We start from the raw sequence: 19681 nt of genomic DNA on the forward strand, positions 1-19681 counted from the left end.
TCTCAAAATCATTTAGTCTACTGCAGATGCTGATCGGATTATTCTGATTATGTCTGTTTATTCCATATGTAGATAAATACTGAAAATATAATCTTTGTTTGACTCATATTTTGAATACGCATCTGCTCTTTGTTTCCTATATGTTTGAAGTTCATTCCGGAAAAAAAATTAAAAAAGGTCATAAATTAAAAATATATATGTTTAATCAAGATGATATTTCAACGATCCAAGTTTTTTATTTGAATATGAATCTAGCAAATTTCTTTCTGCAGTTTTAATGCAAGTTTGGACAAGATATGATCTTGTTCAAATGAAGATTTAAGGTTGTGTCTGTTTGATGTACTTAAAGTCATTTGTGTTTGAGTTCCTTCTTTTTTTTTTTTGCGTATGAGTGTGTGTGTAGGTTTGGAATTGAAAATGGAGAAAATTAAAAGAGAGAAAAGAAAGTCATGAATGCATGTGGAGAAATTAAAAGGTGTAGATTGTGTTTGGATTATGTTTGTTTTAGGATTTTGTTGAAAAATTTAGGAGAAGATAATAAAGCAGGGAAATAAAGGAATGAAATCCAGTTTTTGGTAAAGAAAATTTAATACCGATGTATTTTTACATGTTTCTTCAACATGAATCTAATTTCAAAGACTAATTTAAGACACTCACATCCTCAATCTGTGGACGAATCCATTTCTTTGCAGACGAAGAACAGCTCTAGCATCAGAAATTTAAACTTATATATCTTCTTTTCGAGATCACATGGAGTCGAGCGGTCTACCAATCCCAATCGGCGGATCCGAGCCCCTATCAGCAGTACTTCTGCAGCTAAGCTCCGAAGGCTTGAAACTAGCAAGTGTTCCTGTGTCGAAGCATGCGAGAAACGCTTCATTCCCCCACCCTAGCCCGCAGCACGCGACAGGAGCGCCGATTGGATCGTCAAGCAATATATATACAAGAGGAGGATTTCTTGAAAATGGGAAACGAATCACTGACTTTTCCTCACCTGAGCTGATGCAAAATCAAGGAAACACCGGTTTATCTCCCCTTGTTCAGGAAATTCAGATTCAAGATTCGTGGAAACACTCGTTGTTTGGCGAGAAATATCAATCTCTAGCAGTTCTGGATGGAGGGATACCAGGACAATCATCTGTTCCAAACATGCTAGAAATGAGGGATCAGTCTATCTGGGATCAGCAGAAAACAAAGGATTGTGGATTGATCATGTTCAATTCCCCGAGGACCGCAACTACGACAAGCGGCCTAAACGGCCCCAAGAAGTTTTCGAGGTTGTTGACGAATTCCAGTACTTTTCCACAAAATCTTGGCCAGAACCAGGGATATATTAATGCTGAAGCTAAGCCTCTACAGGCCCCTACATTATCTTCAGTCTCTCCAATGACTACTTGGGCTCAGATAAATCTGGTTCGACAGATTGAAAAAAACGGAATCGACAAGGAAAAACAGATCATGATTGAAAAACAAGATGTCCCACCTGAGAAATGTGGATCCAATTCGGATTATAAACCTGGAAGTGGTGGCGAACGTGTGAATGAATTCGTATCGGAGCTGCGAAACAGACCCAAAGTATATGCTGTTTTTTATGATTGAGTTTGAAAAGAATGCAAGACTAGCACTTGCACATTTAACCAGCGTAAATCTTTTGTACATGCAGGACAACAATATCAAGTTTTGGAAGAAACTTGTTGCTGATTTCTTTGCTCCCCATGCTAAGAAAAGATGGTGTGTCTCTCTTTACAAAAAAGATAAGCAGATAGAGACTCTTTTCTCCAAGGTTTGCTGCTTTCCTTTTTACTCACTGATTATACAAAAATTTAACCTTTTGGATTATAAAAAATCGAGGCTCATATAACCAGAAAAGTTTGTAATTTTGGTTTTTTTTAGTCAAAATTAATTTTTTGTTTGGTACAATTTTACAGAAATATTGACATGTCACTAGTATGACATCGACCATTGCTGACTTGTTCAATATCACATCACCACTACCACAAGGAAAAATGACTGAAATTGCAAAAAAAATTATATATGAAATTAAAACTTAGTTTTCACCGTATTATTTATCAAAATTACAAAGAAGCAAACAAACGATGCAAATATTGCAATTTTTCCCAAGTAATTGCTGCTAACTTATCTAGGTTCTTGCATTCATTAATTTTTGCAGGCAGTTTGGCAATGTGACTTGTGTAATGAGAAGGCAGGCTGTGGATTTGGTATGTTTTTAAATTCATATTGATCTCTAGTATTATATTGTATATACTCTATTTATATATAAAAATTTATTCATAAAATGGATGATTTTTAATATTAAGTTGATAGCAAATAACATCATATATATATATATATATATAAATATAATTTGACATAGAACTGTCTCAATTACATGATATAATAATTATTATTATTAAAAACTAAAATCTTTCTCGATAACCAGTAAGAGATGCCATATTACTTGGACCTAATTCTCATCAAAATGTAGGAGCTGATCATGGATTTGGATAATAATAATAATAATAATAATAATAATAATAATAATATTTACTATATTTGATAAAGTTTTTAGAGAAATTATATTTAGTAATTTTAATTGATGTTCAAATTTATGTATTATTTTTTCAATATATTTAATAATTGATATAAAAAAAATTTGATCACTCCAAAACTTCTTCTATCTCGAATCTTAATTACCATTATCTCAATACCATAATAAGGAAAAAAAATTATATATAAATTGAAATTTACAAAATTATATTTTATGTACATGCAACGCAACATATACGCTGAATAAAAAATAATAGTAAGACAAAAATTTGTGTAAGACGGTTTCAAATGTCGTAGTTTGTGAGACAGATCTCTTATTTGGGTCATCCATGAAAAAATATTACTGTTTATGCTAAGAATATTACTTTTTATTGTGAATATCAATGGTGTTGACACGTCTTACAGATAAAGATCAGTGAGATCGTCTCATAAGAGACTCAATATAATAACAATAATAAGAATAAGATTTAAGAGAAGTTGATATTTAAGCAATATTTTTTGTTATTTACAATCTATTTATAAATAAATAAATTAGACATGTTTCATTTATAGAAATCAGTGGAGAGCCTCTCCCAAGGCTATACAAAATCAAGTACGATACTGGTTTGCTGGAAGAGCATCTTCGAATTGATGCACCCAGCGAGCATCGAGATGAATCTGGTCAGATTTACGTGCGCTATTCTGAGGCAGTTGAGGAGACGGAATATGAGCAAGTGCGAATCGTTCGATACGGTCAGCTTCGCGTTGTTTTCTCTCCGGACCTCAAGGTTTGAGTTTTCAGTTCTGCTGTTGATTTTTTTTAGTGGGAGTTACGTTTTCTGTGTTTTTAATTTGTTGCGATTGGGTCTGATAGGTTTGTTCTTGGGATTTTTGTTCCCGGAATCACGAAGAGTTTATACGCCGCAACTCCATAACTTCTCAGGTAAATTTTCGCTCTTCCAGTTGATTCAATGTTGTAGGGAACGTCTTTCAAGATTTAGAGATTAGATTTTAGAAAGTTTGACCTTTTTTAAAAAAATTCATTAGATTATCACATGCTATCATGGGACAAAATGTTGTAAAATATCGGAGTTCATGTTAAAGCATGAAGAGCTTATGCGGAAAGAAGAAAAAACTCCATTGCCGAACTTCCAGAAGGAAGAAGATTTATTTCGTAAAACAGAGATGGAAAGAATACAACCGAAAACTGAATACAAGATTTACAAGTATTTATACTACTACAAAGAAACGTAAGCGTATTTATCAAAAAACGTTAAGCATCAGAATCGGATAGTGAGCTATCATCAAAATTACTGGCAGAAGTTTGCCGATTGAACTCATCCAACGCATAACTTGTGAGCTTCTGATGTTGTGCAACAGGGGTGTCACAAGTTTTAGCACCCATCAAACCAGAGTCGGCTAATAATTCTAGCACATACTTACGTTGGTTTAGATAAATCCCCTCCTTAGACCGAGCCACTTCAATGCCAAGGAAATAACGCAAGTACCCAAGATCCTTAATATGAATATGAGAATGCAAAAACGACTTGAGATCAGAAATAGCTTGCTCATCACTTCCAGTCACGACAATGTCATCCACATACACCAATAATAATGTAATACGCAAAGAGGTATGCTTGGTGAAAAGCGAATGATCATGGGGTGACTGTATAAAACCTGCCAATTTCATAACACTAGCAAATTTAGTGTTCCATTGGCGTGAAGCCTGTTTGAGGCCATAAAGTGACTTGAGAAGTCGATAAACACGCTGCTCCACTTGAGGAAAATGACCAGGTGGCACTTGCATGTATACCTCTTCATCCAAATCACCTTGGAGGAAAGCATTAGTCACATCCATTTGATAAAGAGGCCAATGCCTCGCAGCTGCAAGACCAATCAAACATCTTAGAGTAACGATCTTAGCGGTAGGAGAAAAGATGTCATGATAATCAATTCCTTCCTGTTGTGTGTAGCCTTTGGCTACAAGACGAGCCTTAAAACGATCCATTGTTCCATCGGGGTGTCTCTTAATCGTATAAACCCACCGACAACCAATAGACCGCTTCCCAATCGGCAAGTGAACTAACTCCCGAGTATGATTTGATTCCAATGCCGCTAGTTCTAGATCCATAGCTGCCTTCCACCTTGGGTCCAAGACAGCCTCATGATAAGAGTGAGGCTCTCTGTCAGCATAAATACAGGCCAAGAAGGATTGATAAGGTCTAGAAAATTTGGTATAACTAAGGTACTGAGTGAGGGGATATTTGGAAGTGGCCAAATTACTATGAGATAAAGTAGGACAGGAGTAATCTTTGGTCCAAACAGGAGGCATGGATACACGCTAGGATCGTTTATGAGGCTGGGAAACAGTAGGAACGGCATGAGTAACAGAAGGTTGGGTCAGAGGATCAACAATATCAGGAGTAACAAGGAGTATGTCTTCAACAAAATCTGGTTGAGGTGAAAGTAATTTAGAAGTATCATGTGGAGGAAAAATAGGCAAAAGCTTATCAGGAGTGGCGAAGGGAAAAACATTTTCATGGAATATGACATCTCTTGACACAAAAAACTTCTTAGAATCCAAACTCATGACCTTGTATCCTTTTTGTGTGCTGGAATAACCCAAGAAAACACAAGGACTTGCTCGAGCAGCGAATTTATCCTTAAGGGTCAATGAAGTTGCATAGCACAAACACCTAAAGACACGGAGATGATCAAAGGTTGGAGATTTATTGAACAACATTTCATACGGTGTCTTATTCTTTACGAACGGACTAGGAGTACGATTAATGAAATAACAAGAAGTTAAGACACAATCTCCCCAGAATTTTAATGGTAATGAGGACTGAAAACGGAGTGCTCGAGCTATGTTGAGTATGTGTCTATGTTTTCGTTCAACAACTCCGTTTTGTTGTGGAGTGTAAGTGCAAGAACTTTGATGTATGATACCTAAGGAATTGAACAATGAAGTGCAAGCATTGTTGAAGAAATCACTAGCATTATCAGTTCTAATGATTTTCACAAGGGCAGAAAATTGGGTATGGACCATCTGGAAAAAAATTTTAAGAATCTGCAGCACCTCAACCTTAAAACGCATAAGATAAACCCATGTTGCTTTGGAAAAATCATCCACTATTGTGAGGAAATATCTCTCACCATTGTGTGTGGGGGTATGGAAGGGACCCCACACATCAACATGTATTAAGGCAAAACAGCAAGAAGAATTTGATAAGCTCTTGGAAGGAAACTTAATTATGGTTTGTTTAGACATAGGACAAACCGAACAGTGAGGTAGAATCATAGAAGTTGGTATAAAAGGAAGCATTTGCATTCTAGATACAGACATATGTCCCAAACGCTTGTGCCAAACAAAATGATCATTAGACACATTAACCATGAACTATGAAGTGTATATCACCAACAATGCTATTACAAGTGGAATTAGGAAATGAAACAGAAGGTACTAGACTGGAGCTAGAGCTGGAGAAGAATCTTGTGTCAAGATGATAAAGTCCATTGGATTCTTTACCAATACCCATTAATTTCCCAGTCTTGAGGTCCTGAAATAGGCAAAAATGGGGATAAAGCGTAACAAAACAATTGTGATCTTTGGTAAACTTTGAGATTGAAAGTAGGTTGAAGTTGAAATCAGGCATGTGCAATACATGGTCTAAAGTGATGGAATCAGTGAACAAGACAGACCCTATTCTGTTGACACGAACCTTGGTACCATTAGGCAGTCTTACAGACCTAGGAGAAGTTGCTACAGACTTAGATCTTAGCAGCATATTTGAATTTCCAACCACATGTTCATTAGCACCACTGTCAATTATCCAATGCGAGGAAAAGTTTGTGTTAGCAGGTATACCTGCCATGTTCACAACTGGTTCGGCCACTGAATGAGCTGAATGAGTCCCCAGCATTTTCAAGATCTCGGCATACTGAGCAGGAGTGAAGACTGAAGTGGCTGCAGCATTGAAATTCTCTGTGCTTGGCAGAGAGTTTGTCTCAACTTGTGTCATATCAGTCAAATTTGCATAGGGCTTCTGATTTCTGGAATTATCCTTATATGCTCTGGCATTTTGTCCTACTTTCTTATTGTTATGGACTTTGTACAACTTGTGGCCCGGAGGATATCCAACAAGTTTGTAACAAAAATCCTTGGTGTGACCATTCCAGTGACAATAATCGCAAGTTAAGATATCCTTCCTTTGGTTACCAAACTTGCCTTGTGCAGAGAAGAAGGCTGTCGATGGTTCCTCCACAACAGAGAGTGATCTATGTGACTCTTGAGATATAATGGAAAAGGCTTGACCAACTGAGGGCAGAGGAATCATCATTAAGACTTGGCTTCGAATTTGTGCATAACTGTCATTGAGCCCCATCAAAAATTGCAGAAGTTTCTGCTGCTGATCATGGGCAATATATTGCCTTGCTGTATCACATTCACACGAGGGCAGTATGACTAATGATGAATACTCATCCCATAATTGTTTAATCTTACAATAGTAACTTGACACAGTGTTATTAGCTTGTGTCAGTCTCCCAATTTCACGGTGGAGGGCAAAAATTCTGGAACCATTGACCTTATCATATTGATCTTTGAGATCAGACCAAACAACGGACGCATCCAACGCATAGACAATTCCCCCAAATATTTCCTTCGAAACTGAATTCATGATCCACGACAACACCAAGGCATTGCATCTCTCCCACTGATGAAAGGTTGGCTGATCAAGGAGAGGCCTCTTACACGTTCCATCAATAAATCCAGTCTTATTTTTTGCACGTAACGCAATGAGCATTGCTCGACTCCACACTCCGTAATTGTCAATGCCACACAAATGATCGGTAACGAGACACATACCAGGAGCATCGGATGGATGAATGTAGAGTGGATCATTGAATCCAATATTAGCCGCCATTCCAAAAAATCGCGATCGAAGTTTCCAGCAAAACAATTGGAGTTGTTTGCGTACAGATCCTCACACCTATACTGATGCGAAGCAAAAATTTTAGAATTGGAGAATGATTGATTGCTCTGATTCCATGTTAAAGCATGAAGAGCTTATGCGGAAAGAAGAAAAAACTCCATTGTCGAACTTCCAGAAGGAAGAAGATTTATTTCGTAAAACAGAGATGGAAAGAATACAACCGAAAACTGAATACAAGATTTACAAGTATTTATACTACTACAAAGAAACGTAAGCGTATTTATCAAAAAACGTGTTTTCACATTTCTTTTAACTCTCAGCAGTTCATATGTCGGAACACGAGTAGCCACATTGTCTAATGGTATTAATATATATACTTTGAATTATAAGCTCGAAATAGAAATACATTGGTCATTGGTGGAATTATGTCATTACGTGTTGATGTGCATTTGGTTCATGTTTATCAGTCTTTCTCAGAAAATATTTTGCATGGATTCCTTGAGTTGATTATCAAAATAATTTGGATGAACTGTGATTTATGTTGCTGTTAATTATCATAGCAAGCTTATTTTCTCGAAACCAATATTGGATGACTTAGAAATTAATGGTCAGAGTTGGTCATTTGAAATTATTGAAGTTATTGTGGGAATAGGTGTGAGCTATCACACATGGAAAATTCAAAACAAATATTATCAGTTAATAAGATCCAAATGAAATCATATAAGGATTGTGCTCCTTGAGGGGAAATTTGATATATCATACAAGAGAGAAAAGACACCTGGGTTAGCCCTCCTATCGCTAGGACCCGTAACTCTGATGGCTTTCTTAGTATGGTTGGACCACTGGCCAAGTTAGTGTGTGCCAAAACAGACTCACAGAAAAGTAGTGAGTCCTAAAGTTGATAGTCCTAAAGTAGTGTCCTAAACCATCCGATTTATCCATGGTTTGTTCATTATTATAAGTTGTTTCAAGTCTCTTCCGGCAACGGTTAGTCCGAGCTCAGGCCGGATCAAGGATGGGAACGGGAGTGTGCGTATTGAGTTCAGTCAGGTTGACCCCTATTTATCATCTTAGACAAATAAATTAAATAATTGATTATTTAATTTCATCCGACCAGATTTTGGTACTGTATTGATTACGTAATGTGAACTAAGGCAGCTCTTACATGGCATTGTGTTGGCATGCCAATGTGAAACCGTGCATGGTTATTTGTCATCACCTGCACGGCGCTCCATTAAACAGTGTCTACTCTCCTTTGTATGACGCCATGCCAGCGAAAGGTTGTGTCACTTGACAAACAGCACACGACGAACCATATTTATTCCCCTAGAATATGGATATAACCTTTTGATACATACTTGCCTAACAGATTAAATATTTTTTCAACTCTTAATATAAATCAACTATAATCCTAAAAATCATATAAATTATGTGATTGTTTATGTGGAATAGAATTCTCATACTTAAGTGTGCTTCGTTTAGGTTCATCAGCTTGGAGCTGCAGCGCAAAATTACCAGCTTTCTGCTCATGATGTTTCTCTAGTTCCTTTTGGAGAGTTACGAAAAAGTTCTGACATGTAAGTTTATATCAAGTACCTTTAGCCGTATTTTCTTTTTCCTTAGATCTAGTGGTCAAATGAATGAGCTACCTATCTTTTGAGATTTGATAATAATTCATATGTGCTGATTAGAATGATGTTTGTGTTGCCTTTAATTTCTACATTTGCTAAAACACACTTGTGCTTGTACTCAGTCTAAGCATCAGTGATGCTACTTAATCATCGTTCCGTTTGAGAAGAATTTTGATTGAGCAATTATAGATAGTGATTGGCACATAATTGAAGGTCATCTGCTCATCGGAGGAAAATCATGTTGAATTGTAAAAATTACAGAAACAATATGTGTATGGTCCTTTGATTTAAGAATGTTCCCATCAGCTGAAGATACCTCTGCTCAGCAAGCCAATTCTGTCACCATATTCTTGAAGCTTAGTGACGTTCTGCTGTGTTCTGGTTGAAATCTTCTGCATCATAATGTCGACTTAACATCCTCAATTTTTAATCCTTGCTTCTGCCTCTCATTTTGCTACTAGGAAACCTTGATGATTTATGTGAATATTTTCTGATTTCGATTTTGTGGACTTGTGGATATGAAATCTGAATTTACTATTTGTCCTTTTGTTTCATGTTCTCTGTCATCATCTATACCAGGTTTTAATTGGTATTTTCTCCTTTTTCAGGTTTGTTTCATCTGCTTATCAAATTGTGGATGCTCTCAAAATGCCTTTTATTAGTCAAATAGGAATTGTAAAGCGATTTGTGCGATGTCTTCAGGTACTTTTAATATCCGTTTTATGGAATTGTTCTATTTTCAACCTACTTTCTCATAGCATAGGACTTTCTATATTTAGTATTTTTGTGGTTATGGACTGCACATTAATTGCTTCATGAATTACTAGGATAAACCTTGGCGTTAGATTTTTCTTTGTCCTTTGAGAACTTTAATGTTTTCCCAACATTAATCAGTTAAACAATGCATGCTTATGCACTCTTCTCTATGTTAAAAACAAATCACATATAAGTAGGGCCGTAAAATGTCTTAACAACAAGATTAATAATTTCTTAAGATGTTCAACAAGGAGTTATTGCCGTGTATATTTTTAGTTATAAGAAACGAAAGTTGTTGATAAATGTAGAGAAGCACAATTGGAGGATAAGATAGAGGCATTTAATTTTTTTTACCTTCCTGCCACTCTTATTAAAAAAATGACCTCTTTTTGCTCAAAACACATAATTCAATTTAAAATACAGATATCATTTTTTATAATACATTTTTGTAAAAGATTATTACCTGAAAAACCCCAATTGTTATATTCTCACAGAGTTACAAACTTTAAGAACACGAGTTCATCCTGTCGGTCAAGAACTCCATGGAATTCCTTCGAGATCTTTGCTCGACTATTATCAAATTGTGATTGATACTTGATGTTCTCACATTTCAGTTATTTTTACTTGTCGTTATTCGAAAATCATCCCGATCCTTTATTTATGTGGCTTCTATGCAGTTCAAGTATCACAAATTTCCAAAAAAAATTGCATTTTCTTCTCCTCCAACCATATGGTTGATTTCCCATAAATTTGTTGGTTTATGTGGCCAAACATGGTAAAAATTGAATTCCTTCATAGTTTTATACCAGATAGCTATGAAATTGCAAAGAGGGGAAACATTGATTTTTAGTTTTATTAAAATCTTTGAAAAATACATCAATCTAGGTTTAATATCAAGATTTTTTCCTTTATTAAACATTGTACGATTCCTTTTCAAAACATGTTTCCTTCTTGTTTCACATTTTTCTATACAATCATTATTTTCAATTCATCTTTTCTTTACATGGAAATGCAACTTTAAATTGTATATTATATTAAAAATCCAATAAATTATATTGTCATATTTTATAGTATCCCACTATTTATTATAAAATTAAACAAGTCATTGCATTTTTACATGACGAGATGTTTGCGGAATGAAATGACTCTTTCAGGAAACAAAGTGAGACCTTCACCAAAATACCAATTTATTCTCTGGAAACATATTTAAGAAATACGTTTTGAAACCCCATTATTTGGGGTTCTCAAAAACTTTATTGTTATCATCTGCTCAAAAGTTCAAGAAAGGTCCATGACAAGATGATATAAATTATTCGGAAACTTGTCAAAGAAAACATCATCCCTTCCCAATCATCTTCCCCTACTTTCATTCCGTATGATTCTAGATTGTCCTTTAATGCCCTGCCAACCCCTAAATTGGGTAGGTGCTACTGACGGATTAAGAGTCCAAATTCAAATCCAACATGCTTTTGCTAAAGCATACAATTTCCCATTACATGGTATTTGGGGAAAAAAACTCGAAAGTTTTTTATTTCTGAATATGAATATTCAGTTTTGTTAAACGATAATATCCTGTTAAATGAGAGTGGTAATTTGTATGAGAAGAAGGTTGAATCATCAGCAAGAGAAAGAGAGTGATTTGCTTGAAAATGAGCTGATCGTTTCTGACAACCAAAACCTCCCATCATTCAACTTTCTATACTTGGATTCCTTTATGTAGAACAGTAAGAACCTTACCTTCTCTTCTTCAGCTGGAGTAATTCTTCTCCAAGATTCCTTGCAGTGAAGTTTTCATCAACTGAAATTTTTTAGAGGTCCATTATGCAGCAGAGATAGTTGAAAGAATTGTGACCTCTTTGAGACCCCGCCTCTCCCCGTCATTTTCCCAGAACCTTAATATACTCCCATCACTGTTTTATTTCTTGTGACTCTGGAATGTTTCTTGTAGTGCCCTAACAATTCTCTTGGGACATGGAAGAAGATATTTCTTGTCAACGTTCGGATAGCCCCCGCAAAATCAGAATAGATGCTGGTGATGAATTAGATGTCCTATTTAGTATGCTTATACTGAATCATAGGATTCTTTGTTATAGTATATCTGTTAAAGAGACCTTATGATTATTTTTTCTTTCTAAACGTTGTGGTATTCGATTTATAGAAAGATAATATCAAGTTAAATCCTTGTATTTGGAAGGAATTCGAGTTTTTTAAATGTGAATATGAATTTGTACGAGAAGGTGGTGGAGTTATCAATAAGAGAGAGAATAACGGTGTTATGATCCCAAGTTGTGGATCGCGTTAAGAGGGTTGATGGAATTATGATGAAAATTGAGGCTCGTTTTGCTAGAAAACCTCACGATCTCGTAGATGGTTTGAGGCTCGTTAAAGATAACTGTACGATCTTTTAGCACTAGGCTTTTAAGAAAATTTATGTTTAACCATTTATTTCCATGTAATCACTTATAAATACATAGAATCCTTCTCATGAGGGAAGGGTATTGAAAATTGTGTTCTACTCTTATGTATTCGCTTATCCCAAAAAACTTGGGGCAATGATTGAAAATCTTCAGGTGGGAGTTGTAGACTGCAATCAATATTTCCTTTGACCTTTTCTAAGAAAGAGAAATGAAACATGGCGTGAATATTTTAATTTTCCGGTAGTTGGAGATTCTCTGCGATTTGACCCTCACATTCAATTACCAATTCGCCTTCTTGCACATTATTTATTGATTGTTGCAATCCTTGGTGGAAATATGAGATTTTACTACTTTCGAGAAGCTCGATCGTGGCATGGGGATTGTGTACACAAAACATGCTTCCTCATCATGCCGGTGGTTACTGCTGTCCTCACCAATATTAGTCTGCATGGTTGATAGATAATTGAGCATCTTCTCTAAGTGATTAACTAGAGCTTGCTGATTTTTCTCAGTAGCTGTCATGTCCTCCCGATACAGCTTCATGAAAGCTTCAAATTGATGTTGTAGTGCCTGGGATTTTCCCATGACAATTGTCTCTGATACCAATTTGTTATGATCCCAAGTTATGGATCACGTTATAGGGGTTGGTAGAATTATGATGAAAATTGAGGCTCGTTTTGGGAGAGAACCTCATGATCTCGTAGATAGTTTGAGGCTAGTTGAAGAGAACCCCGTGATCTTTTAGCACTAGGCTTTTAAGAAAATTTATGCGTAACCATTTATTTCCATACAATGCACACACTTATAAATACATAGAATCTAAGGATGGCAATAGGGCAGGGCGGGGCCGGGTTTTCCATCTCCACCCCCACCCCCGAATTCCATCCCCATCTTCATACCTGCCTCGATCCCCGCTTTTCCTCGAATCCGAAACCGCGGGGATTAAATTCTCATTCCCGTTTCAAAAACATTAACGGGACAAGACAAGGGCGGGTTCGGAGATTTTCTCAAACAAAAATTTATTATTATCTCTTATTATCAGTGATAATATTAATATCAATATTAATAATATTATTATTATTAATATTTTAAAAAACAATATTATTATTATATTATTAATACTAATAATATTATTATTTTATTATTAATATTACTTTCGGGACGGATTCGGGGATGAGGATAGTAATCTCATATCCGCCCCAAACCCGAAAAAATCGGGGATTCCCGTCCCCATGTCAGCTTTTCCCCATGGGGAAAGTTGTGATCCCTAATAGAATCCTTTCTCCCATTCAACTACTAAAAGATCATGATAAATTTTCCTATTAACTACTAAAGAAAATCTCAAATCCTGTCATAAATAGAAGATCACCATATCTATGAAATGAATATATTATTCAAATGAAGATAAGATAACAACAAACCATATTTCTAAATAAAAGATGATAAATGAATAATTCATTGGGCTTGAACTTTCCATCTTGTAGGTCCATGACAAAGGGATTCACATGAAAATGAGCTTGTGTCTCTCCTACAGCCAGACATTCCTAATGATTCAACTTCCTACTCTTTGAGTCTTTGGCACCGTTTAGAACGAAGGACGAGACTTCACATCTTTGATTTTTCTCCTTTTTTGCTCAAGTTATACGATAATTTAAGTTAAAAGTAATTATATTATCCATACGATTCAAATTATTTTCATATTATAAATCATTTATTATCTCATGCTACAAGTCAAGTGGTGCCTTTAAATTTCTCTAAGCATGAAAATCATGACTTTACTGCCGTTTCCTTGGGGGAATTCTCTTCCAAAAATGAAGGTTCGCAACACAATAAATTTCTCAGCTGCTGAAAAATTCAGTAGAAGCCTATTATGTGGGGAGAATAATTGGGATGGATTGGATATCCACTTTTAGAAAATTCTACTCCTTCCTGATCATATTCCTAGAATCTTAATCTACCCCTTCGGCCCTTCCACACTGTTATCATGCAATGCTCTGGAGCGTGGAAGATATTTTTTCACAATATCCAGACTCAGTCCCTAAAATTTGATATGGTATTAGTGATAAATTAGATGTTCTCACATTTAACATATTTAAACTACATAATACAATGTTCTATTACAAAAGATATGGTCGAGAGACTTTAAGAAATCTCCAGGAAACCCACCCCGACCCCCTCACAATCATCTTCCCATACCCTTTATATTCCCCTATTCTCTTCTTTCGTTTCATATGATTCTGGGATGTGTCTTGTAGTGCCATAAGTGCTCTTTAAGGAGACCTGGAAGATATCATTTGACAATGTCATGACAATACCCCCAAAAGAAAATAATCACTAGCGATGAATTAGAAGCCCAAATTTAACATGTTTGGTTAAAACCATGCACTTTTCTAAGATATTGTGAAGCAACCTTAAAACAATAGAACTTTGGGAGCTTGTTTCTAATTAAGAAACCAAAAACTCAAGAAAACGGATATCTTCCTCCAAACTATTGAACCAAACCATCATTCTATGAGGTAAAGTGTTAATCAGTTTCTAAAATTCGCAACTTGCTTTGTTGCCTACGAATAGTGCTTTTGGCACTTTAAGCATTGAAATTGACTTAACTTCGGCAACATGCATTTTGATCTTAGATATTAAATTTGTTTGTACTGGCAGTCTTGTTTAATTGAAGCCTTCCATCCTTAGCAAGATCTTCTCCTAGCCGCCTGCTAAGAGATGGTTGCTCCCCTATACTATCATCTTGCATGGATCATCCTGGCTAACCATCTTCATAAACAGAATAACGGTATTACTAAAAGTGCTATGGTCCTTTAAGTGAGGAGTGAGGACTTAGGTAAACAAATTTTTTCTTCATATTCCAACATCTACTCGTGTATCATATAGAGCTATTTTCCTATTCACTGGACTTGCTTCCACTATTTGGAAAATCAGTTGTGGTATTATCTCGCTGATTCCCAATGTAAACTGGGAGCGGATCCAGACTCATAATGCTTCACATCAAGATGCCACCTCTTCGGCCACCGTATTACCCAATGCATGTTTGTTGTAGAGGACTATGTCAAACTATAGACTTGCTTTCTTGCATGAATATGGCATGTCTCAATCATCAGTGTGTTTTTCCACTCAGTCAGAACTTTAGGGGTTTCATTGAACCCTCATGAGTTTCAACTCTTCTAGGTGTCCGACTGTGTAACCTAATGCGTGTTTTCTGGTTAGAATACAAACTTCCCCCTCTACTGATTCTAAAATGGGTGGGGAACAGCCATTCCAGCTATATTTGAAGCAGTAGGTTGTTCGAGTTCCATCTTATTTGAAGCAATAGGTTGTTCTATTTCCATCTTATGAGCTTTCCATGTTCTGTTTTCAAGTGTTCTTCACCATTATATTTATTGCCAAAAATAGCCTGGAAAGATATGTTAGGTTTAACAGTGTACCATGACTGACTCGGATGTTCCATTAATTGTCCTCTGTCTCAATATTTGAGACTGAACTGTGTACAATGCAACATGTCTGCTATCATAATTGGGTAGCGCATTACTTGTAACTGTCCGGATATGACTGCTAGCCATGTTAGTGGATATGAAGTCTACCTTATTGGCTGAACATGTAATTTCCAATGCTTTGCGTGGACCTGAACCCAGCCGCTTATAAAGCATTTATGAGCGTAAATTCAAGAAGACATTACTTTACCAAATGTTATTCTTCCATCAAAGCATATTAGTAAATCTTATAATTATTTGTTCTAATTTTGGGTAAACCCAAATTCCTCACTTCATTATTTATAGGTGATTGACTTTAGGCCACCACAGTTTTATACATCCAAGATTTATAACTTAGTTAAAAAATGGTCACATTTCAGAAAATGTTGAATAAATTAATATTTTTTGTCTAGAAGGGTACACTGTACTGGAATATGAGTAACCACATTTTTCAAAACGTTGGTACTTCAAAGCGTTGAGGATTAATGATCGTTTTTTAACTATGCAAACGAGATCAAATAATTTTTTGGATCACTTAGGATAACTTAGAGCGAAACATAACTTGTCAGATAAATGGTAGACAAATATTAACTGTTGCCTTTAGTAAAAGATGTTTGCTCTATGTGATCGGTGTGATTTATCATTCGAGAAAATATTGTACTACCGAAAAGGGAAACCAGTATAGTCATGGCTGGCCGCACTCCTGGCTTTTGCAGTTAGGAGGAAAAATACAATTGCAATAAGGAAAATTATGTTCATGCTCTTCAGAATAAACTGAAAAAACTATATCGCTGTCACCGAAAGTGTGTATGATTATCAGTTCATTAATTGGTGTTTTCTGTCCCTGAATGACAGATATCAGAGGTGCTCAATTTAATGAATGATTTGATTCATTACAGCCGAGAAAGTGGGATTAGGCCAACGGGTAAGTTAGTGTTTATCAGTTCGCCTAGGTTCACAATATTATGTTTGCTTTACTCAATACTATTATCATTCAGTGAGTATGTAATTTATCATATACCGAGACAAGATACATGCAGTAGATATGGAATACTGAATTAATAATGTGACAATATCACGCTTGACTTTATCTCGATAGTACCGAATATATTAGTTTATCTAATGTATGCTATGTTTTTTCACGATGCTATTTCCATGTATTACTCAAGCTTCTTATTTCCATTTTGGTTTTGGAAAATCATGTTATCATATTGCTTTAGGAAAATGGATCTGTTTAGTAGGCATGTCACCCGACCGAGTCGGACCGATTAAGTTGGTTCCATGGTGTAAAGTAAGGGAATTGGACCAATCCGATAGTATAACGGATTTGAGTTGTTCCATATTGACTGGATTGGGTGTATAACCCACTCCAAAATTGGGTCAAGATGAAATATATTGAACCGATTTTGATTGAATTGGAATAATTTTTTAATTAACACTCTAAATGTAATATTCTTGTCTCTTATTGGTTGAAAATGAAAGTTTAAAGTTGGTTATGATAGCTTACAATGAACGTTTACAACAACTTGATTTAATCATTTTCATAAAACGATGACGAATACGGAGTAGTTGCTGCGTGGCTTATTGTGACGTCGCGCTTTTGCGGCGGGCTCGGGCCCATGACGTGCCGCTAAATTCTCATCAATATTCATTTTAAGCAAATATAAAGGAGCACGGGATTAGTAAAATATGATGTGGAACAACTTGTCAAACCTCAAGTTTTTTAACTTAATCCAATATATTGTCATTTTAAATTCAGTTATTAAACATGAGGCTTTTATTTGTTTTTAAATCATTAAATATTGATTTATCATATTTTTCCATGTCTAGATAATGTGTTATAGTAAACTATTTTATAATATCATTATAGCGGAAGAATAACTTAATTACACAAATAGGTTCGAGGCTGGATTGGATTCAGTTTTTGACCGTTTTGGATCCGGTTCCGGATCAAATTTCTAAAAAAAATCTGATTCATTTAGATTATCGGATTTTGTTGGACTTAAACTGGATCAGTTTTGGATCAATGCGATCCATTAACCATCTTGACGTTTTAGGCATGTAGCGAACATTTTATTCCACTGGCCTAACCCGTAAGATGACATCTGAGTAATGACATGTTGTTAGGAATAGTAGTTCTACTAATGCAGGAGAAGTTAAAAAAAAGACACTGACACTTTTCTAACTATACTGGAAGGAATCGATTACCATCTTTTCAAGTTTTGCTGTCTTCCACATTGATAAGTGAAAGATCTGGTGGGAAATGCCCACCCCAGAAGGTCTACATGTAGTAACTCTTTTAATAATCACAGTATATTTCCTTTAAAAATTTCCTCTTGTCCTACTGATTTCATAGAATTTCTACCTTTCTTGCCCAATATTGGAAAAAATACATTATTGTAGATGTGATTAAACATTACAGCCATCTGCTCACTCGTGTTATGATCTTTCAGAATGTATGGCTAAGTTTCTACAATGTGGCTCTGACATATCACAATCTGGGCGAAATTCAGATCAGCAAGCTGGGCTGCAGCATTCACCTCCAGAAACTTCCTTGCCACCGCAGTTTTCCTCTCTTGTCATTGCTGGAACTGGGACTGGCTTCTGCCGCAATGGATTTGGTAGCACTGGTGTTTATACTTCTAAGGGATCAAATGGCCAGAAACGGCAGCGTAATGATTCAAACAGTCAGACCCCAGTAGAGATGACATCTCTTGGATTCTCAGCCATTGCTGACAGACAATTGAACTTCCCTGCACTTGCTGCATCAACTCCATTATTAAGCAGTCATCCTCTAGGGTCTCAATCTTTTCATGGGAAATTAAGGGAAGAATCAACTGTCAGAAAAAGACACTTGGAACCCCAAATCTCACCGCTATTGCAGCAAGATCATCGCCCAAACTTAGCTGATCCTATTAATTCCCCAAGCACTGCTAATAAAATCATTCAAAGGGTCCTGGCAGCTCAATCTTACAATGGTGCTGAAAATGTGAATGGGATTATGCATGCAAATGGTGACAAAAGCAATGGTGGCAATTCAGCTGCATCAGATCGGGTTGTGGATATGGATTTTGAGAAGTACGAGGTAAAAAACAGTGAGATTTGTTTTTCTGCTCCAAATAATGAAATGAATCCAAGCAATTTTATGGACATGGACGTACTTCCCTCACAATGCCGAAGGCAAGTACCTATCGCCAGAATTTGATGATCTCCTCCTTGAAGAATTCGTGGACTTTGATGGCCTGTTTGAACTCCTAAAATAATTTTTTTGTCAAGGATGTGCTTTGTTACATCTATATTGATCATCTTTTGCTCTTTGCAACAAAATGTTATAAACATAGCTCATAAATTCTCTGTGTTCCTCTTGAATCCTCATGGGAAGTATACTTCTAAATGAAAACATCTTATTTGACTGTAAGTTTTTGGGTTTTCTTCATTCTTTTTTGTGTGTTTTTGTGCTTGTTGTGCATCTTTTTAAGGTTTTCAAGTTATGATCATGGTTACAACGACATCATATAAATGTGATTCGTAACATGAATCGTGTTTAGGATTTTCGTAGAATCTATTGCTTCGGTATGTGATTAGTTTTTTTCCTGAGCATGTCACAATTATTGATACATGTAACATTGTCTTATCTTTATATCAAACTTTAATATAAAGTATGTTTAGCATGCATATCTTTTCATTTGGATAGCTTATGTGACAAATTATTTTGATCTCCGATAAGAACAATTCCTTTAAAACTAAAATCAGGTCTGCAGTATTAATTATTCATCGGTCTCTTTGCTAATCATACTTCTGTTACGGCAAAACCTGAACCCAAAGTTGAGAAGGAAAGTCTGAGTAGGCTAAAATATAAATTTGTACATATAAATTATGAAGTATAGTTTCTGAACCAGAAAGAGAATTTTTTTATGGCGAAATTAATATTAATT

General features: G+C 35.8%; 1 protein-coding gene across 1 annotated transcript; it reads left to right on the plus strand.

The window, feature by feature from the left end:
• Positions 1-704: 704 nt before the first annotated feature.
• LOC142549551 (uncharacterized) lies at positions 705-19204 on the plus strand. Its single transcript, XM_075658543.1, has 9 exons — positions 705-1575; positions 1664-1783; positions 2171-2219; positions 3100-3314; positions 3401-3469; positions 8943-9037; positions 9700-9793; positions 16602-16671; positions 18200-19204. The coding sequence occupies exons 1-9, from the start codon at positions 751-753 to the stop codon at positions 18949-18951; spliced, it is 2289 nt and encodes a 762-aa protein (XP_075514658.1). The 5' UTR covers positions 705-750; the 3' UTR covers positions 18952-19204.
• Positions 19205-19681: the final 477 nt, after the last annotated feature.

Source organism: Primulina tabacum, chromosome 6, assembly GCF_025594145.1.
Source record: "Primulina tabacum isolate GXHZ01 chromosome 6, ASM2559414v2, whole genome shotgun sequence".
Classification (NCBI taxonomy): Eukaryota; Viridiplantae; Streptophyta; class Magnoliopsida; order Lamiales; family Gesneriaceae; genus Primulina; species Primulina tabacum.

Excerpts from the sequence above, each read along its gene's own strand:
- LOC142549551 (XM_075658543.1), top strand. The coding sequence starts at position 751 with ATGGAGTCGAGCGGTCTACCAATCCCAATCGGCGGATCCGAGCCCCTA. Across the intron at positions 3,470-8,942 it reads GCAACTCCATAACTTCTCAG|GTTCATCAGCTTGGAGCTGC; the intron begins GTAAATTTTCGC and ends TGCTTCGTTTAG. Across the intron at positions 9,794-16,601 it reads GATTTGTGCGATGTCTTCAG|ATATCAGAGGTGCTCAATTT; the intron begins GTACTTTTAATA and ends CCTGAATGACAG.